This window comes from Zeus faber (genome assembly GCF_960531495.2).
Source record: "Zeus faber genome assembly, chromosome: 21".
NCBI classification, from domain to species: domain Eukaryota; kingdom Metazoa; phylum Chordata; class Actinopteri; order Zeiformes; family Zeidae; genus Zeus; species Zeus faber.
Window position 1 is genome coordinate 1,002,491 of NC_137208.1, and position 22,865 is coordinate 1,025,355.

Here is a 22,865-nt window from a genome sequence, read left to right on the forward strand (position 1 = left end):
TATATATATATATATATATATATATATATATATATAAAACAACATGTAATTATAATATATCTTCATTTCTGAGCTGCTCCCATTAGGGGCCACAGCGGACCATCTGCCTCCAACACCTTCTGTTCTGCATCTTCCTCCCTGACACCACCCGCCTGCATGTCCTCCCTCAGCACCTCAATCAAGCTTCTCTTTGGCTTCCTCTTTCCCTCTTGCCTGGCAGCTCCACCCTCAGCTCCCTTCTTCCAATTGAACACTCATCTCCTTTCCACACGTGTCCCAACCATCTCAATCTGGCCTCTCTCACTTTTCCACCAAACTGTCCAACCTGAGCTGTCCCTCTAATGTCCTCATTCTTAAGCCTGTCCATCCTTGTCCCTCCCAATGAAAACCTCCACGTCCTCAACTCTGCCACCTCCACTTCATCCACCTGCCTTTTTGTCAGTGCCACCTTCCTAAACCCTACAACATGGCTGCTCTCACTACCGTCCTGTACACCTTCCCCTTCACTCTTGCTGGAACCCTTCTGTCACAGATCACTCCGGACACTCTTCTCCACCCACTCCACCCTGCCTGTACTCTCTTCTCCACCTCTCTCCCGCACACCCCGCTGTTTACTTCTTGCATTCTCAGCTTTTCTCCACCCTCCCTCCCATTCAGGCGCATGTATTGTGTCTTACTCCTGCTGACTTTCATTCCTCTTCTCCCTAATGCATGCCTCCACTTCTCCAGGCTCTCCTCCACCTGCTCCCTACTCTCGCTACAGATCACAATGTCATCCGTGAACATCATAGTCCACAGAGACTCCTGCCTGATCTCATCTGTTAACCTGTCCATCACCACTGCAACAAGAAAGGGCTCAGAGCTGATCCTTGATGCAGTCCCACCTCCACTTTGATGCCTTGGTCACGCCTACTACACACCTTACTACTGTCTGACTGCCCTCATACATATCCTGTACCACTCTTATGTACGTCTCTGCTACCCCTGACTTCCTCATGCAATACCACACTTCCCTCTCGGCACCCTATCATATGCTTTCTCTAAATCCACAAAGACGCAGCGCAGCTGCCTCTGGCCTTCCCTGTACTTTTCCATCAGCGTTCTTAAAGCAAACATGTCATCTGTAGTACTCTTTCCTGGCATGAAACCATACTGCTGCTCTCTGATCCCCACCTCTCCTCTTAACCTAGCCTCAGTCTCGTTAGGAACGTTACTGCCATCTCACCTAAACAATTCCATGCTTCCCCAGGTTTGTCATCTGGACCAACTGCCTTTCCACTCTTCATCTTCTTTAATGCTGTTCTCACCTCATCCTTACTAATTTGCTGCACTTCTTGATCCACTATCCCCACATCATCCACTCTTCTCTCCCTCTCATTTTCTTCATTCATCAGCTCCTCAAAGTACTCCTTCCACCTTCTCAACACACTCTCCTCACTAGTCAGCACATTCCCATCATTATCCTTCATCACCCTAACCTGCTGTACATCCTTCTCAGCTTTGTCCCTTTGTCTTGCCAATCGGTACAAGTCCTTTCCTCCTTCCTTACTGTCCAACCTCTCATACAACTCCTCATACGCCTTTTCCTTTGCCTTTGCCACTTCTCTCTTCGCCTTGCGCCGCATCAGCTTGTACTCCTGTCTAGTTTCTTCATCTCTCTGACTATCCCATTGCTTCTTTGCCAACCTCTTCTGCTCTATGCTCTCCTGTACTTCCTCATTCCACCACCAAGAGTCCTTGTCTTTCTTCCTCTTCCCGCATGATACACAGAGTACCTTCTTGGCCGTCTCCCTCACCACTTCTGCAGTTGTTTCCCAGTCATCTGGTAACTGTTCATTCCCACTGAATGAACCTGCCTGCTTTACCTCTTCACTAAATTGCATGCAACATTCCTCCTTTTTCAACGTCCTCCATTTTATCTTTGCCTCTTCTTTCACTCTCTTGCTCTTCTTGGCCTCCAGAGTCATCCTACAGACCACCATCCCATGCTGCCTAGCAACACACTCCCCTACCTCCACTTTACAGTCACTAATCTCTCTCAGATTGCACCTCCTGCATAAGATTAAGTCCACCTGTGTGCACCTTCCTCCACTCTTGAAATACGTATTCACAACAGTCAATTCCATCCTTTTGGTGAAATCCACCACCATGTGTCCTTCCACATTCCTCTCCTTGACACCATACCTACCCGTCCCCTTTTCTCGTCTCTGATCCCTTGGCCAACAAAGCCCATTGAGATCTGCTCCTACCACCACTCTCTCTCCCTTGGGGACGCTCTCCACCACTACATCCAACTCAGTAAAGAATTCTTCTTTCTCTTCCATCTCACATCCAACTTGGGGAGCGTACACACTGACCACATTCATTATCACCCCATCAATGTCCAGCTTCATGCTCTGTCCCACACTCTGGTCACCTCCAAAACACTCTTGACATATTCTTCCTTCAAGACCATCCCTACCCCGTTTCTTCTGCCATCCACTCCATGGTAGAACAGTTTGCACCTGGCTGTGATACTCCTGGCCTTACTCCCCTTTCACCTGGTCTCTTGTACACATAGTACATCTACCTTCCTTCTCTCCATCATGTCAGCCAGCTCTCTCTCTTTACCCTTCATCGTGCCAACGTTCAAAGTTCCTACTCTCCACTCTACTCTGCTTCCCTTCTTCCTCTCCTGCTGTCTCCGGACAGGCGGCCGCTTCTTCTTCTTCTGCTTCTTCTTCTGCTTCTTCTTCTTCTGACAGTAGCACAGTTTCTGCTGGCACCCTGTTGTTAAGCTGGGCCTCGACCGATCCGGTATGGAAATCAGATTTGTTGTCCACCTGTTTGATTTGCATGGTTTTTACGCTGGATGTCCTTCTTGACACAACCCTCTTTATTCATCCGGGCTTGGGACCGGCACTGATGATACACTGGCTTGTGCACCCCAGTGGCTAGATTATTATAATAATAATAATAATAATAATAATAATAATAATAATAATAATAAATATATATTTATATATATATATATATATATATATATATATATATATATATATATATATATATATATATATATATAATAAATAACAGTACATATATAATAATAGCATATAACAGTGTAAATATAAAAAAAGTATAAACCACCCCTTGACAAGTGCCATGAGAACCAGATGATAAATGTTATTCACTTCCCCTGTCCCTGGTTTCATGTTGTGGCTGATGGCTGTTTTACATAGGTGTGCGTACATATACTGCCGCCAGCGGGCCGCTGTAGCGCTGCGTCTCCACCCCCAGCAGGTATTTGAGTTGCGAGATGCAGACGTGCAGCGCCGCAGCCGTGGTGAAGCCTCGCACCAGGGGCTCCGTTAGGTAGATCGCCACGAAGCCAAACCGCAGGATGCCCAGCACAAACTATGTGAGAGAGAGAGAGAGAGAGAGAGAGAGAGACCTTTTGACTTTTAAGGTTCCTTTATTTTCGAAGTCATGTCACAACAGCAGAAACTTAATTATGAAGGAACCAAAAAACAACAAAAATAGAGACAAACCACAGGAAAATCACAGGTTAGTAATGAATAGTATGAGTATAAGCATCTTCAGAGATAACTCGGTACACAGTGATCTGTTGATGTCTTCACCAGGTTTAAGACTGCTGTTCACTATAAGGACCGCTCCCTTTGTAGCCCAGACTTCCTCCTTTGTACAGTTTACCGCCTTAGAGAGAGAGAGAGACCCATGACCCCTCACAGCGTTTTTCCTGCTTTTTGCACAAGCCCCCTGTTTGTCGACAGGTGGCTTGTGCAGAGATTGCCAGCAGCCAGCAGGGGATGCTCCTGGGCCAAAGAACTGGGTCCACTTCGACACCCGCACCCCTGCAGGAGAGCGTAGGTGTGCCACCTTGACGCAGGTGTAGTAGGCGGCTTTCTTGCCCACTGCCTCAAACCCCCCCAGCTTGGAAGTAGCAAGGGTCAGGAGGCTGTCCTGCTCCTCCTCCCACTGCACAGCCGGAGAGACCGTCAGCGAAGGACACTCATACTCACACTCATCATCCCATTGGTCAGACAGAGTACGGTTCTCCATAAAAGCCCTATAGGCCACTGGCAGTGAAGCACTGACTTCATCCACTAACCTGTGCAGCACTCTGGAGGACCTGATGCCAGTTGTCTCCATGAGCCGCTCCGCGGACGCCTTCAGCAGATGACCCAGCTTGACGCACCCAGCCCTGTGCAAGCTGGAGCACAGGCTGGAGGAGGAAAGGAGGCCAGAGTCCAGCAGTGGGTTCCAAAACAAAGGCTCCCCAAACAGCAACATCCCAGGGGTAGTTGTGGTGTTAGGTGGACCTTAAAAACCTGCCATGAGTGCAGCACTGACTGATAGAAAGGAGTCAGCCCTGTTAAGTCCATCACCTTGGTCCGCAGCAGGAACAGCTGCTTGTCATAAGAGAGGCGCCCCGCCCGCCTCAGCAGCACCTTCGCTGTGTCCGTCCAAAACTGTATATCAGCCCCTGCGCCGTTTGGAGGCGGAACGCCGTGACCCTGGATGCAATGTCAATGAGGCCTTGACCCCCCTCCTGGACCGGCAGATAGAGGGCTGCTGCTCTGATCTAGTGCTGAGCAGACCAGAAGAAATTGACGATGGCCCACTGGATCTCCTCTAGCAGGCCTCTGGGTGGATGCAGAACAGTCAGTCTGTGCCATAAGGTCGAGGCGACCAAGTTATTAGCAACCAGTAGCCTCCCCCTGCAGGACAACTGGGGTACTAGCCATTTCCACCTGGACAGTCTTGCACACACCTTCTCCACCACACCGTCCCAGTTCTGCATCTGGTACTGCTCTGAGCCCAAAAACACGCCCAAAACCTTCATTCCACTCTTATCCCACCTCAGGCAGCCCCTGTGGCAGCCCCAGTAGGGAGAGCGCACTTTGCCTGTTTCTTAAAACTTGTAGAAGAAGTTCTATAGCAAGGGAGTAGAGTTGCCCAGAGATGGGGCAGCCCTGTCTGATCCCGCTCTCTACAGGGAGTGGACGGCTCAATCCCCCATCCACCTTGATCAGGCAGGATGCTCCATTGTAAAGGAGCTGCACAAAGTTAAGAAACCCTTCCCCAAATCCAAAAGCCTTCAAGGTTGAAAATAAAGCCATGTTCCACACGGTCTAGAGCTTTCTCCTGATCAAGGGATAAAATACAAACATTGATGTTATTGAAATTTCACAGGTCAAACAAATCCCTCATGAAAAACAAATTCTCCTTAATAGATCTGCCTGGTACGCAAAAATCAACGCCTCAAAAACTCCTTTCAGCCTATTGGCCAGGACTATTGGTAAGAATTTGTAGTCCTTGCAAAGCAGTGCAAACGGTCTCCAGTATTTGAGCAAAGCCAAGTCTCCTTTCTTGGGTATGAGAGAGAGGGCTGCTCGCCGAGAGGAAACTGGTACCAGTCCGCATAGACTCCAGCAGCACCTGGTGGAGATCTTCTCCTATCAGGCTCCTGAAATGGTTGTAGGACTCTGGAGGCAGAACGTTGATCCCAGGAGCGCGCCCAGACCCCAGCTGGCCACAGCAGAGGTGAGCTCCTCCATTCCGATGGCAGCGTCCAAGGCGCCCTGCTCCCTGACCTCCAGCCGAGGCAGCCCCTGAAGGAGCTCGGCAGCACACTCTCCATCACATTCCTCCGCCCTGAAGAGAGTGGTGTAGAAGGCCACTGTATGCGCCCTCATCTCTGCCGCGCTAGTGGACACCCTGCCAGCCAGGAGACGGAGACAAGCCATCTGTCTGGACTGCTGAATAGTTGTCTCCAGGTTGAATAAATAGGAGCTGGGAGCGTCCATATCCCTGATGCTGAGGTAGCGAGCCCTGACCATGGCACCTGTACTCTCCCCTGGAGGAAAGTGCTCAGCTCCTGCCTCTTCTCCTGCAGCCTCCCACCAGCAGGGGCTCTGCCACTAAGGAGGCTTCCCTCAATGTCCCTGATCTCCTGCTCCAGGGTGTTTATGGTCTCCTTAACCATGCTGGTGAGGTGCGCACAGTGCCGTTGGCAGAAGACACGGATTTGTGCTTTGCCCACCTCCCACCACTGACTCAATGAGCTAAAGTCTCCCTTTCTGCTCCTCCAGGTTTCCCAGAATAATTTAAAACTGCTGCTGAAAATGCTGTCGTGCAGAAACTTTACATTTAAATGCCAATAAGAAAAGTGCTTGGTGCTGGGTGCAGAACATAGCTCCAGAGTGACGAGGTGATGATCTGTGAAACCTACAGGGTGAATGGAACTATTCAGTAACCTGGAACTGAGTGTATGATACGTAAAGCCTGTCCAGCCGCGCTGCACTGACCCTACCATCTGAAACCTCCACCCATGTGACCATCTGTCTGTCGCATGTTTTGTTCTCCATGTGTTCCTGAGGTCATGCCGAGCTGTAAGTTCAGACAGACAGGTGGAAGAAACTCTGTGGGGTTCCTCACCGGTCCTGTCCAGACTATAGTCCAATGTACAGTTCCAGTCCCCACCCATCACAATGCAGTCGCCCTGATCCCCCCTGCTGCAACATTTCCTTAAATTTTTTAAACAGCTCCACCGGTGCTGGTCAGAACCCTGATGTCTGACCCTTTTGAAAGGAGGATCCGCTGTCCCTAACCTAAAGTTGGTTCCATGGCTGAGAAACAGCTGCCCCCCCACCACTGGGCCCAGTCCACCTCGATGGCTGCATCACTGTGTGTTTCTTGCAGAAATATAATTTCTAACTTCTTTTGCTGAATTCATTCCACAACCAGAGCCCTCCTCTGTTGCTGTCTCCCACTGTGGATATTTAAAGAGCCAATCCTGAGCTTGTGCATGGGAGAATCTGTGGGAAACCAGCCAAAGGAGAGAAAACATCCTGTGAAACACAGCCATTCTAATACCTAAATATGTTCAGGTCCTCCTGTTCCCTTTCGACGGTTCGCTTTTCTGAGAAACCGTCACGTGTTTCTTTAGCCGGTATCTCTTTTTGTCATCCAACACTGCCCCTGCCGACTTTCCTTAACAAGGCCAGCATTTTAATTTAACTTTCTGGAATCAGGGAAATGATCTGTGACTTTAACTAATTTCCCAAACGTGACGTCTAGAAACCCATCTATTTCATCTAAGGTATACAGGTCTTCATTTGGGGCCTGGGGCCTGGGGTCTGTCACTGACATGTCTGTCACTGACATGCAATCTGAGTCAGATCCTCATTCATCATGGTCGATAGTCGTCACATTAGCATTCTTTGTCACATTAGCACTGATGGCCAGTGGCCCGGTCCGCCCCCAGAGCGGGCCGAGTCCGCTCGCTGGGGCCGGGCTCCTTCCCACCGCTGGAGTCGGGTCCCACAGCCTGCTCCTTGCCCCCGGAGCCGGGCCCCCACCGCAGCACTCCCTCCAGTCCCCTCCGGTTGATCGGGCCGGGTGGTGTGGGCGGTGTAGGGACAGTCGATCCACTCAGGCCCCCCTCCCCCCCCTGGCCGGATTGGGTGCCCGCGGCGTACGGACAGTATGCCTACTCACGCCCAACCCTGCGGCTGGATTGGCTGGATCGGGTGCCCGCACGTTGGGCTCCACACCCACATCAGCCTGCCATCTGTGCGGACATGTGGCGCGTGTGTGTCCCACCTCTTTACAGTGAAAGCATATAGCATATGCATATAGCATATTGGCATAGACCATATAGTAACCATCGGCATGTTTTATCCTAAATGACACAGCCAGGGACGGGCCATTAAGCATCATGAACGCCTCCCTCTTCCGGGACTGGACGTGTTCATCGTCCTTACATCCCAGGCTCACGGTTGGGAAACCGCTCGCCATCTTCACCAAGCGCTGTACCTCGCGCTCCAGCACCTAGTTGGGAACAAACGGGGGGACTCCCAACACCGTGACCCGGGAGGAGGGCACGGTCAGCGGAGAGACCCGGCTGGAGGGCACGGCCAGCAGGAAGACCCGGGTGGAAGGCATTGCCAGCAGGGACCCTTGGAGATACGCGTCATTGATAAAGACGCCGTCCTCGATCAGCTGGGAAACGAAGCGTTCCTTACACACACCACCACAGCTTTATTCAGTCTGGAGGCAAAGTCTGGAGGCAAACGACAGATTACAATGTCAACCTGCTCCCCCAGCGGCATCAGAACCTCCTCCACACTCACAGCGGGCTCCGGCACGACCCTCACTACGTGACGGAGCGAGAGGGACGGCGACTGCCGAGGCGCCATCGGCCAAACAAACCCCGCTCAAAACTACGACTCACAATAAACAGATAAATGACTAAACTGAGCTACAAACCAACACATAAATAAACAACAACCATCTACAGAACAAAACACACAAATATAATCAAAATAGATTCCCTTCCTCAAAGGAAGTCGCTCTTACCACCCGCACTCCCAGAGAGGGAGGGAGGGAGAGAGAAAGAGGGGGGGGTGGGAGAGACTGACTTTTAAGGTTCCTTTTTTTCGGGAAGTCATGTCACAACAGCAGAAACTTGATTACGAAGGAAGCTCTCTCTTTTTGTTGTTTTTTGGGAGAGAGAGAGAGAAAGAGAAAGACGTCCATTGCTGCTTTGCGTCAGTCCTCATAACAAAGGTTTGATTAGAAACAGTGATTCTCTGTAAAAGGCGGATGGCGGTGTTTTTTGTGCCATGGAAAGTGTCATAAAAGGAGTAATAATAACACTGTTTACTGCACTGAGTCTATCATTTATTAATAATTCTGCAGGTTAATTGTACTTTTTATTGTTCCTTGTTTATTTTGTCGTTTATCTCTCTATGTTTCTACAGCCGAGCAGCACACGCCTCAGTTCACCATGCGCCAAGTGTCGCCCGGAGCGCTGTAAAGCGCCGGCTTCACCATCTGATGATGGACCAGTCAGGTTTGGAAACGAAAGGTTCAACATGTTACAAGCACATGGGTACGGTGTTGGGGGGTCCACATACATCTCTCTATATCTTTACAACTATATACGTATATTCATCTCTCTCTCTGGTCGGGAGGTGGCGGGGCCCGGGGGGAGGGCCGTCAGTGTTAATGTGACGAAGAATGATAATGTGATGACTAATGTCCAAGATGAATTAGGGTCTGACTCTGATTGCAGGTCAGTGACAGACATGTCAGGGTCAGACTCCCAGGCCCCAAATGGGGACCTGTATACCCTGGCTGAACTGGAGGGGTTTCTAGACATTTCCCCGACTGCGGGAAGTTTATTAAAACATTAGCCTGGTTGAGGTGGTCGGCAGGGGCTGGATGACAAAAAGAGGTACCAGCTAAAGAAACACGTGACGACTCTCAGGAAAGAGAACCGTTGAAAGGGGGCGGGGAGACCTGACCATACTTAGGGTTTGGGATGGCTGTGTTTCACTGGGTGTTCTCTCTCCTTTTGCTGGTTTTCGCGACTGGCAAATTGGACACTTTCAGAGGTGTATGGGGTGTTGGGAAGTGCTGTGCTCGGTCCAGGATGATTACCTCATTATTAAACTGTGATTTTCCTGTGGTAGCTGTGATCATCTCTCTCCCTCCGCCTCTCTCTCTCGCTCTCTCTCTCTCTCATCTATGTCTACATGTATTTCTCTCTTTACATCTATCTCTATATCTTACAGACCTATCAGTCGTTCTGGGAAAATCAACCTCAAATCTCCACAATATCTGAGAGTTTGACATATTGCAGCTTTTCTGTTGTTAAGCATTTTAACAAACTGGGCGTGTCTCTAGTGTCCTGACGAGGTCCTACCTGGAACAGTCCCACCAGCGCGGTGAGGGCCACGGCTAGCTGCACCCGGCGGGCGTCGCGCGCCTCCACGTCAAGCACGGCCGATATGTTGGCGGCCATGCTTGAGCCATTGGCCATGGGGACGTAGAACATGGAGTCGGGAGCCTCACGCACCACCACGCCCCCGATCATCAGGCTGATCACCGCAAAGGTTCCTGGGAGAAAGAGAGATGGATGGATGGACCGCTCGGTGGGGGGCGACTCCTGCCCCCGCCCAAACCAGCCTCCGAACCGGAGGAGCCGACGAAGGACCCGGCCGGATGCGCTGGGAGCCGTGTGGGCGTGGCTACTCCAAGTTGCTTTCTACAGTTTCTTTTCCCTTTCTCATGCTGGAAACATGACACGCCTCTTTTCTTCGCCTACTTTAAGCGGGTTTATCTGTGTTCAACAAACTCTCATATGTGCTCATTATGGTGCAAAATGACACCAAAACAAGGTGGTAATTAGCTGGTACGCTGCATGAACTTTACATGAGGTCGGGCTGACGACTGTCTTATCTCTTCCTTGGCGTCTCTTATCTCTTATCACTTCCAGTTGAGTCTCTTATCATTCTAAGTAAACCAAGGTGCAGCTCACCGCTGAGCCACACCAAGATGAAAACCTAAATATCCACCCTCTCACTGGAGTTAAAGAGGGAGGAGGAAAAATATAATAAAAAAAAATATAAAAACAAAGGAGAGATAATAATATATACAACTGTGCTTATCATTATTCTGAGGTGTTGTTATAACTGCGATGTGTTAGACACCTCCTGGTTCAAGTTTCATCCAAACTGATCCTTGTACAGAGCAGGAATTCGTGAAAAAGACGACAAATTTCACATGTATATTGATGTACCTTGATACCTGGCAGATGTCTGTGGATCTGTTCCATTGATATTTGATCTCTTTGGTCTTTCTGTAGATGAAGACATTGTATTCCATATTACCCTGTGGTACCTGCCGCGTTGTGTTTATTACTTAGCCGGATTTGCAAAAAAAAAAAAAATAATAATATGAATCCACAGAAATTGGATGAATGATGCATTCATAAACGAGAAACGTGTTGAAAACTACAACCAGAAAATTAGAATTAGTCACAGATATATCATAAAGTTTTTCCTATTTCATTGAACCTATCAGAAAATGTAATCCACTGAAAAGCGTCTCCGCGGCGAGCTTGGCTTCCCCAGATTCCTAAAATACGATTAGTTGTTTGTCACGTGGTTGTTTCCCTGCTCTGTCCCTGTTTTTCTGACGCGTTCAGAGAACTTGAAACGCATCACGGACTCAGACAGTTTGTATCTTACAACTTCCTGAAATCCAGCAAAGTAGGAAGGAACACGACCAACAGAGCAAAAGACCGCACACACACACACACGCGATGTGAATGGACGTTGGTAGCCACACCCTGCACATTTACAATGAATTGGATGATGATGTCACAAAGCGTCTTACTCCACAAACTCATCTCGCTGCACCACCCGACCACAGGTTTTACAACCTGGGTGTGTGGGTGAAGCACCAACGTTTGGCTTCTTCCAGTCAAATTTCATAGTCTTTCACCAATGAAACTTGAACCACATGCTGTTTGAGACGTCCCGGTTCTAACAACACATCAACCGTGTTCATAGCTGCAGTGGTTGTCCTGTTCCAGACACTTTTATCCCGAAAAGTGCAAAAGAGAACAATAATAATAATAATAATAATAATAATAATAATAATAATAATGATAATAATGATGATAATAATAATAGTAGTTATAATAATAATAATAATAATGATGATAATAGGGAGGGATGGGAGGGATTCTCACCGATGGAAATGTGCCGGGACGTGCCGAAGAAGGTGTAGAGGAAGACGGGATAGAAGGAGGAGTAGAGGCCATAGACGGAGGGAACCGCTGCCAACATGGCGTAGGCCAGACCTGGGGGGGGGGCCATAGAAAAACACTGTCGGCCATCTTTACTTTGAGGAGAAAGGACAGAAAATAAACATAAAAAACATAGAGAAGAGTCCAGCAGGACAAGCAGGACCAGCGTAGCCTAATGTGATCTGATCGAACCTAATGTGATCCAGCCCAGTGCCGCCGCCTACCTTGCGGGAGCTGCACGACCCCCGTGCTGAGACCTGAGACGATGTCATCCAGCAGGAAGCGTCGCACCGGGTAGGACGGCAGCCATGTTAGGATCGGCAGGAAGCTGAAAGCCGCTGCCTTGGCCCGCTCTGAGGAACACCTGGGGGAGGTGGAAAACACCGCTCAACTGGGAGGAAAACCACCTGGATCAAGCCAGTAGAAGTTAAAAGTCGTGGTACCATCAGTATCACTAGCAGTGGTAGTACTAGTGGTACCCATGGAAATACCAGTAGCAGTGGTAATAGTAGTAGCAGCAGTACCCCTAGCAATACCACTAGTAGTGGTGGTAGTAGTAATAGTACCAGTAGTAGTGCTAGTAGCACTAGTAACGGTAGTGATACCCTTAGCAGTAGTATTGTGTAGCCATTACAGTGGCAGAATCAGTAGAACCAGCAGTAGCAGTACCAGTACCAGCAGTACAATAACCAGTACCAGGACCAGGGGCAGTACCAGTGGCAGTACAAGTACCAATAGTACAAGAACCAGGATCAGTACCAGTTCGAGGTTTAATGGTTTTAATGGCCGTCGTGGTGAGAAAGTTTGAGCAGCGTCTGGAGCCTCTTCACCTGAGGTGCCTGAGCAGCTTCTCCCTGAGGGTGGAGGGCGTCCTGGTCCTGGGGTGCAGCAGCTGGGAGCGCAGGAAGCCCTCGTCATAGACCGGCCGCTCCACCCGGTACAAGGGCTCAGGGGCAGCTGCTCTGACGTCCTCCATCAGCCTGGATGGAGCTGGTGAAACAGGAAGTAAAGCAGAGAAAGGTTGTTTATATACAGGGGTTTTCCTGCATAGATCCAGGGAGGACCACTTGGATGGTCCTGACCAGTTTGACCACCATGGCTTGGTCCAGAAGAGTGGAATGTTGCCAGTCAGACTGCGAGATGTCACCAATGACACGGATAAGTGGTGAATAAGCCTCTCTCCAGATTCACTAAGTATGTTGTTGAACCAGTCTGAACTGTAAAACGCTGTGGCCTCAATTGTTTTTTGTTGGAGTGTGTGTGGAATGGGATGACTGACAGGTGGAAGCAGACATGAGGGAGTGGTTCACAGCACCACTCGACAAACTTAGGTCAGCAACAGTAGAACTTTTACCCCTTCCCCACTGCACCAAAACCCCGGTAACACCAGTTGACATCTGGCTTTCGTGTACTTGTCAGGAGAGAGCCTTTTCCACAATAATGGCTCTTGCTGTTTTTAAAACCTCTTTTTAATTGAACGAGCATAAAACTCTCCCTGAGCACATGGAGCGGCGCTGCGTGTATGTGGACATATGTGCTCAACATTTTTTATAAAACAATAATACATTTTTGCTGAAACCCTGCATATTTTTCAAATGTTCTTTTTCAGATTCTACCAATAACAAGGCTTGAAGTTCACTCACAGTCAATATTCTCCTGTGATAGATGGTTTTTCTTTTTACAATTCAATATTTAAATAAAGATATGTTATTCATATCAATTCTTATCATTTCATCATAACATGTGGGCGTGGTCGACAGGAAAGAGCAGTTTATATGGTGACTATATCCATTTTTGAGTTGGTCATACTATAGAATGACTTATTTATTATTATTATTATTTATTGCTTGTGTTGAGTGAATAATACAGAAGATAAGAAAGTTATAAAAAAATGCATACTACATTTCAATCGCAAAAGTCGAAAAAAGTATCCGAGATACTATTTGAAAATTGTACTTTGTCCTCTTCTGTCCCAGCACAGTGCGTCACAATGCGTGTGCAAACACGGATAAAAGATTAATGTAATTTACATTTGGTTGAGACAGAAGCGTGAGGGTGCAAGTTAAGAACCAGCTGAAGCATAAGAAATGTAAGAGAGGTCTGGTGCACGACTACAGAAGCCACTTCCCTACATGGAATCCATGACATGTTGGATAATAATTATCTTCTGATATTGTCTGATATCACCAGAGACAGGGCAACAGAAAGGCTTCGGGGCAACAGAAAGGCTTCGGGGCAACAGAAAGGCTTCGGGGCAACAGAAAGGCTTCGGGGCAACAGAAAGGCTTCGGGGCAACAGAAAGGCTTCGGGGCAACAGAAAGGCTTCGGGGCAGCACGATGCCGCCGCCTCCCACCGATGCTTCCCTCTGTGACCAAGTCCCGGATGCAAAAAGCCTCAACCCAGTGTTGTTAAATCACTGCCCTTGTTTTCAACTTGTCCTACACGCTCTGCCTCCTGGGAAGGAACCTTCTCCACCCGTTCTCCATCTGCCTGTCCCTGCACTGCACCCTAACTGTAAAAGACACGTCTAGGGTCTGAGCGGCATTTTTAAGAAGAAAAGTAATAAATAATAACTTAGTTATTACATAGTAATAAAAATTAAGAATAAAAAGACCTGCCTCTGTAGAGACTTGATGTCTTTCAGGTTCTCATCTTTGTAGTCGAGCTCCACGGTTGGTTATATGGAGAAAGAGAGACTTGTTACTGCTTCCATTCACAGCCGCTGAGACGAGCTGGTAGAGCTGAAACCTTTGTCCAATTCAAACCGACATTAAAATTGCAGAATGCAATTTTCCGGTGGATTTACAGCTTTCAGGTCCAGTGGGAAAGGTTCAGAGGCCTGAGAAATAAAATCAACAAAAAGAAAAAGGCAAAACAGCCTCCATAATTTTAAAATTGTCTTCATCAGTTTTTGGGGGAACTTCCCAGGCGCTCGGCCAGCTGACGCGCTCTGCAGCCTTGCACATCGCTGGCTCAGGTGCAGGCTCCCTGGGTCATGTGGTGCTTGGTTGCTGGTTTCTGATCTCAGCAGGTATTTCTTAAATGAATGTGTCTTCAGCAGGTTTGGGAACATTTACCATTCAATCATCGATGGACTCAGCCGTTGACATTGATGACAGACAATTATTTTTTTTTTTATCCGCCGGGAGCGTCGTGATCTGCTCGGCAGAGCGGCGCAGCATGGCGAATATAATATAAATATAAATCCATATTTAAATATAAATCCATGGGATTTAAATGTCAAGTCGTTGAGATCTGAACCCAGCAGGTAAACAAAAAACAATGTTTCATTTTATCCTTTTATTCTGTGAAATGTTGGAAGGAAACGCAGCGTAACTGCAGCTCAATGACAGTATTTAAGCTCTTACCTCCTGGTGAACTAGGTGAACAATGAACATAAATATCACTATTTAAGCTCTTACCTCCTGGTGAACTAGGTGAACAGTGAACATAAATATCACTATTTAAGCTCTTACCTCCTGGTGAACTAGGTGAACAATGAACATAAATATCACTATTTAAGCTCTTACCTCCTGGCGAACTGGATGAACAATGAACATAAATATCACTATTTAAGCTCTTACCTCCTGGTGAACTAGGTGAACAGTGAACATAAATATCACTATTTAAGCTCTTACCTCCTGGTGAACTAGGTGAATAATGAACATAAATATCACTATTTAAGCTCTTACCTCCTGGCGAACTGGATGAACAATGAACATAAATATCACTATTTAAGCTCTTACCTCCTGGCGAACTGGGTGAACTAGGTGAACAATGAACATAAATATCACTATTTAAGCTCTTACCTCCTGGCGAACTGGGTGAACTAGGTGAACAATGAACATAAATATCACTATTTAAGCTCTTACCTCCTGGCGAACTAGGTGAACAATGAACATAAATATCACTATTTAAGCTCTTACCTCCTGGCGAACTAGGTGAACAATGAACATAAATATCACTATTTAAGCTCTTACCTCCTGGCGAACTAGGTGAACAGTGAACATAAATATCACTATTTAAGCTCTTACCTCCTGGCGAACTAGGTGAACAGTGAACATAAATATCACTATTTAAGCTCTTACCTCCTGGCGAACTAGGTGAACAGTGAACATAAATATCACTATTTAAGCTCTTACCTCCTGGTGAACTAGGTGAACAGTGAACATAAATATCACTATTTAAGCTCTTACCTCCTGGTGAACTAGGTGAACAGTGAACATAAATATCACTATTTAAGCTCTTACCTCCTGGTGAACTAGGTGAACAGCGAACATAAATATCACTATTTAAGCTCTTACCTCCTGGCGAACTAGGTGAACAGCGAACATAAATATCACTATTTAAGCTCTTACCTCCTGGTGAACTAGGTGAACAATGAACATAAATATCACTATTTAAGCTCTTACCTCCTGGTGAACTAGGTGAACAGCGAACATAAATATCACTATTTAAGCTCTTACCTCCTGGCGAACTAGGTGAACAGCGAACATAAATATCACTATTTAAGCTCTTACCTCCTGGCGAACTAGGTGAACAGTGAACATAAATATCACTATTTAAGCTCTTACCTCCTGGCGAACTAGGTGAACAATGAACATAAATATCACTATTTAAGCTCTTACCTCCTGGCGAACTAGGTGAACAGCGAACATAAATATCACTATTTAAGCTCTTACCTCCTGGCGAACTAGGTGAACAGTGAACATAAATATCACTATTTAAGCTCTTACCTCCTGGCGAACTAGGTGAACAGCGAACATAAATATCACTATTTAAGCTCTTACCTCCTGGCGAACTAGGTGAATAATGAACATAAATATCACTATTTAAGCTCTTACCTCCTGGCGAACTAGGTGAACAGCGAACATAAATATCACTATTTAAGCTCTTACCTCCTGGCGAACTAGGTGAACAGCGAACATAAATATCACTATTTAAGCTCTTACCTCCTGGCGAACTAGGTGAACAGTGAACATAAATATCACTATTTAAGCTCTTACCTCCTGGTGAACTAGGTGAACAGTGAACATAAATATCACTATTTAAGCTCTTACCTCCTGGTGAACTAGGTGAATAATGAACATAAATATCACTATTTAAGCTCTTACCTCCTGGTGAACTAGGTGAACAGTGAACATAAATATCACTATTTAAGCTCTAACCTCCTGGTGAACTAGGTGAACAATGAACATAAATATCACTATTTAAGCTCTTACCTCCTGGTGAACTAGGTGAACAATGAACATAAATATCACTATTTAAGCTCTTACCTCCTGGTGAACTAGGTGAATAATCAACATAAATATCACTATTTAAGCTCTTACCTCCTGGTGAACTAGGTGAACAGTGAACATAAATATCACTATTTAAGCTCTTACCTCCTGGTGAACTAGGTGAACAGTGAACATAAATATCACTATTTAAGCTCTTACCTCCTGGTGAACTAGGTGAAGAATGAACATAAATATCACTATTTAAGCTCTTACCTCCTGGTGAACTAGGTGAACAATGAACATAAATATCACTATTTAAGCTCTTACCTCCCGGTGAACTAGGTGAACAATGAACATAAATATCACTATTTAAGCTCTTACCTCCTGGTGAACTAGGTGAATAATGAACATAAATATCACTATTTAAGCTCTTACCTCCTGGTGAACTAGTTGAATAATGAACATAAATATCACTATTTAAGCTCTTACCTCCTGGTGAACTAGGTGAACATTGAACATAAATATCACTATTTAAGCTCTTACCTCCTGGTGAACTAGGTGAACAATGAACATAAATATCACTATTTAAGCTCTTACCTCCTGGTGAACTAGGTGAATAATGAACATAAATATCACTATTTAAGCTCTTACCTCCTGGTGAACTAGGTGAATAATGAACATAAATATCACTATTTAAGCTCTTACCTCCTGGTGAACTAGGTGAACATTGAACATAAATATCACTATTTAAGCTCTTACCTCCTGGTGAACTAGGTGAACATTGAACATAAATATCACTATTTAAGCTCTTACCTCCTGGTGAACTAGGTGAACAATGAACATAAATATCACTATTTAAGCTCTTACCTCCTGGTGAACTAGGTGAATAATGAACATAAATATCACTATTTAAGCTCTTACCTCCTGGTGAACTAGGTGAATAATCAACATAAATATCACTATTTAAGCTCTTACCTCCTGGTGAACTAGGTGAACAGTGAACATAAATATCACTATTTAAGCTCTTACCTCCTGGTGAACTAGGTGAACAGTGAACATAAATATCACTATTTAAGCTCTTACCTCCTGGTGAACTAGGTGAAGAATGAACATAAATATCACTATTTAAGCTCTTACCTCCTGGTGAACTAGGTGAACAATGAACATAAATATCACTATTTAAGCTCTTACCTCCTGGTGAACTAGGTGAACAATGAACATAAATATCACTATTTAAGCTCTTACCTCCTGGTGAACTAGGTGAATAATGAACATAAATATCACTATTTAAGCTCTTACCTCCTGGTGAACTAGGTGAACATTGAACATAAATATCACTATTTAAGCTCTTACCTCCTGGTGAACTAGGTGAACAATGAACATAAATATCACTATTTAAGCTCTTACCTCCTGGTGAACTAGGTGAATAATGAACATAAATATCACTATTTAAGCTCTTACCTCCTGGTGAACTAGGTGAACAGTGAACATAAATATCACTATTTAAGCTCTTACCTCCTGGTGAACTAGGTGAACATTGAACATAAATATCACTATTTAAGCTCTTACCTCCTGGTGAACTAGGTGAACATTGAACATAAATATCACTATTTAAGCTCTTACCTCCTGGTGAACTAGGTGAACAATGAACATAAATATCACTATTTAAGCTCTTACCTCCTGGTGAACTAGGTGAATAATGAACATAAATATCACTATTTAAGCTCTTACCTCCTGGTGAACTAGGTGAATAATGAACATAAATATCACTATTTAAGCTCTTACCTCCTGGTGAACTAGGTGAATAATGAACATAAATATCACTATTTAAGCTCTTACCTCCTGGTGAACTAGGTGAACAGTGAACATAAATATCACTATTTAAGCTCTTACCTCCTGGTGAACTAGGTGAATAATGAACATAAATATCACTATTTAAGCTCTTACCTCCTGGTGAACTAGGATGCTCCGGGAAAAGACATTTTCTTTGGACCGAGGTGAAACTTTAACCAAGTCAACGGAGGAGATTCCTGCCGTGCCAGCGCGCATGCGTGACAGTGACGTCACTGCTCCCGGAAGTCTCTCGACCTTCTGTTTTTTGTTGTTTTATTTTTTATTAGAGGTGGAGAACAAAACACTGCAGACAGACATGCGGATTATTTACATTTACATTTAGTCATTTATCAGACGCTTTTATCCAAAGCGACTTACAAGGGAGAATAACATTCAAGCTACATTGCAACAACAACATTAGTGTAACAATAAATACTGCTAGGTAGTGCTAAGTAATTGTAGGTTAGGACAGGAGGTACTCACTGAAGAGCTGGGTCTTCAAGTGCTTCTTAAAGACAGAGGGAGGTCCCTGCTCTGGTCATTTTTGGCAGCACGTTCCACCAACGTGGAACTACAAATGAGAATAACCTGGATTGCTGTGGTTGTATGGCCGGCAGAGCCAGGCCACGCTCATTTGACGAGCGCAGCATCCGGGGGTTAACGTGCTGTTACAAGAGCATTTAAGTAAGTGGGAGCATTCCCAGCAATCACTCTGTAGGCCAGTATCAAATACTTAAATTTGATGCCAGCGGCTACAGGTAACCAAGCGGCTACAGGTAACCAGGCTCCTCCTGCTAGCATGCTGTAGTGTCCTTGAGCAAGACACTTAACCCCTAATTGCTCCTGATGGCTGCGTCCGTCGCTGTTTGAATAATTGTAAGTGGCTTTGGATAAAAGCGTCTGATCAATGTAATGTAATGTAATGTAACCAAGCAGCTACAGGTAACCAGTGGAGCTCGAGTGACATGTGCCCTCTTTGGCTGGTTGAACACCAGTCGCGCGCCGCATTCTGTATCATCTGCTGTGGCTTCACCGCACAAGCCTCAAGCCTGTTAAGAGGGCGTTGCAGTAGTCGAGACGGGACATCACCAAGGTTTGTAGCAGCAGTTGAGTGGCATATTGGGTCAGGTACGGCCTGACTTTTCGGATGTTGAATAGTGCGAAGCGGCAGGACCGAGAGACGGCGGCAACATGGTCTGAGAATGTCAGTTGGTCATCAATAATGACACCTAGATTCCTTGCAGCCTTGGTAGGAGCAAGAGATAAAGAGTCAATTTTAATATCAACGTTATTATAAATACCTTGTTTGGCCAGGAAGACCAACAGCTCCGTTTTTGCCAGGTTTAGTTGAAGATGATAATCCTTCATCCATGTGGATATGTCAGCGAGACAATCCGAGATCCGCGTCGAGACAGTAGGGTCGTCAGGTTGGAAGGACAGATAGAGTTGAGTATCATCCGCAAAGCAGTGATATGAAAAACCATGCGAGCGGATCATCGGGCCCAGTGAGGTGGTGTATATGGCAAAGAGGAGGGGTCCAAGCACAGAGCCTTGGGGCACCCCTGTGGTGAGGTGGTGAGGCACAGACAGCTGGCCTCGCCATGTCACACTGAACGAGCGCCCAGTGAGGTAAGATTCCAACCAGGAAAGTGCGCTGCCAGATATGCCCATGCTTGAGAGTATAGACAGGAGTATGCTGTGGTTGACAGTGTCAAAAGCAGCTGATAAGTCTAGCAGAATGAGAACCGAGGATTTGGCAGCAGCTCTAGCAGTTTTTAAGGCCTCTGTCACAGACAACAGGGCTGTTTCGGTGGAGTGACCACTTTTAAAGCCAGATTGAAGTGGATCAAGAAGGTTGTTTCTTGAAAGGAACTCTGTAACCTGTCTAGAGATTGCCCTCTCAATGGTTTTGGAAAGGCATGGGACGAGTGAGATCGGCCAATAGTTTTCCGCTTGAGTGGGATCGAGTGAAGGTTTTTTGAGCAGTGGTGCTACCCTAGCCACTTTGAAAGCGGAAGGGAAAGTGCCAGAAGCGAGGGAGGAATTAATCAAATGTGTGATTGCCAGGGTGACAGTTGGTGATATGGCTTGAAGGAGGTTAGATGGGATCGGATCTAGCCGACAGGTAGTAGGACGGCTACATGTTAGTAGTTTAGATACCTCACTTTCAGCGAGGGGGGTGAAACCAGGGAACGATGAGCCTAGGGCTGGAGAAGACAGGTTGTGAGTTATTTGTTTAGTGAATTGGCTCCTGATGGCTGCCACTTCGTTAGTAAAAAAGGAGGCAAAGCAGTCAGCAGTGAGGTTAGTAGCTGGGGGAGGTGGTGGAGGGTAAAGCAGAGACTTGAAGGTGGCGAATAACTTATGTGTGTCTGTGGCACCGTTGATCCTTTCGTTGAAGAAAGCCTTCTTTGCAGTAGTGATGCTGGAAGAGAAGGAGGACAACAGTGTCCGGTAGCTTGCAAGATCTTCAGTCACGTCGGATTTGTGCCATTTCCTCTCCGCTGCTCTGAGGTCAGTGCGCGTTGTCCGGAGGGTGTCAGTCAGCAATGGGTGTGACTGGGTTGATGGAGCAGGTCTGGTGGATAGTGGACACAGGCTCCAGACATGAGCTCAAGGTGGAGCAGAGAGAATCTGTGGCATCATCAACCTGTAGAGAGGAGAAAGTGCCGTGAGGCGGAAGAGAAGAGCAGAGCACAGAGGAGAAGTGGGTGGGAGACCGGTTGCGGAGATTGCGGCGGATGGTAACCATGGGTGGGGAGGTAGAGGGTTGTTCTGGAAACTGAACATTGAAGCGGATGAAGAAGTGGTCTGAGAGATGGAGAGGGGTCTTCTTCTTTCGTCTATCATCAGATGGCCAACTCAGTGTCATGTAGCCATGCCCTCATCTCCAGTCCTAGGTCAAAAAGGCCAGCTTCTGAGGGTGGGCTGTATAGGGGGCAGCTGGGGATTATGTGCTCGGCAGTCTGTTCAGGTTCGCCACACTCGCATGACGCACTGTCTGATAGGCCTCACTTCTTTAGAGATGACTTGAAGCGTCCGATGCCAGTACGCAGGCGGTTCCGCGAGGTCCATAGGTGGCGTGGCATGTCTTCTCCTTTTACACCTCCTCCTGGGTCCCGGATGTATTGTTGGATGCGGGAGGGCGCAGCTGTCTCCCACGATTGTCTCCAGGATGCTGCCAGCCAGGCGTCCTTGGACAAGTCGTCAGGGATCGACTGTAGCATCTCTTCTGCTGCCTTGTTGTAGGGATGGCGAGACTTGAGCCTGCATGGTGGTGCCGGTGTTGTTGTGGCTTTGTGCAGGATGTGCCAGTCGTTCTTCTGGGATTTTCTTGCCAGGGCGAGGGTAGCTGCTTCCCGTCGGAGACTGGGTGGGGCGTTACCAGCTGGGACTGGCAGGTAGGACACAGGGGTGGGTTTCAGACAACCAGTTACTATCCGGAGGGCGCTGTTGATAACAGTGTCCACCTTGTTTGCATGTGGACTTCTGCTCCAGGCAGGGGCACAGTATTCCGCTACGGGTAGGACCAGGGCTTGCGTGAATATGCGTAGGGTCTGGGGGGAAGCTCCCCAAGTCGAGCCTGCAAGGCGGCGGATGAGCGAGACCCTTGCGGTTGTCTTGGCCTTCACTTCATCCAGGTGCTGCTTGTAGGACAGCGTCCGGTCCAAGCATACGCCGAGGTACTTGGGGGCTTGCTGGAACTCCAGGCGGATTTTGCCAACATGCACGTTCAGTTCCCTTCTTGCCTCCCGGTTGTAGAGGTGGTAAGCTGCAGACACTGTTTTGCCCATGCTGACCTGAAGGTGCCACTTCTGGAAGTAGTCTGACAGGATGCCCATGCCTTGGTTGAGGCCTTCTTCCATAGTCTTCCATGTTGGGCATCGAAGCATGATGGCCAGGTCGTCCGCATAGCCGTACTTCTTGGATGTTGTGTCTGGCAGGTTGTGAATATAGATGTTAAATAACATTGGTGAGAGGACAGAGCCTTGCGGGACACCGTTCTACAGCCTTCTGAGCCTGCTGGTCTGGCCATCGCTGGTTTGAAGGATGAAGCTATGGTTAGATAGCATCTCCATGATAAATCTCACCATGTGCCGGTCCGGGATTGTTCTCAACAGTTTCAGGTGTAGTCCAAGGTGCCACACGGTGTCATAAGCGGCTGTCAGGTCCAGGAATACTACTCCAGCTTTCTCATTATCTTGG

General features: G+C 46.9%; 1 protein-coding gene across 1 annotated transcript in view; it reads right to left on the reverse strand.

Moving 5' to 3' along the window:
* Positions 1-18,857, reverse strand: part of slc26a5 (solute carrier family 26 member 5) — a 26,311-nt gene extending 7,454 nt beyond the window's left edge. The window contains exons 1-6 of the mRNA XM_080022538.1: positions 18,774-18,857; positions 12,436-12,595; positions 11,830-11,969; positions 11,549-11,659; positions 9,716-9,909; positions 3,232-3,396 (exon numbers count right to left, since the gene is read on the reverse strand). Of these exons, the coding sequence (XP_079878664.1) occupies positions 3,232-3,396; positions 9,716-9,909; positions 11,549-11,659; positions 11,830-11,969; positions 12,436-12,581 (756 nt within the window). The 5' untranslated portion in view covers positions 12,582-12,595; positions 18,774-18,857. The remainder of the gene's footprint in view (positions 1-3,231; positions 3,397-9,715; positions 9,910-11,548; positions 11,660-11,829; positions 11,970-12,435; positions 12,596-18,773) is intronic.
* Positions 18,858-22,865: the final 4,008 nt, after the last annotated feature.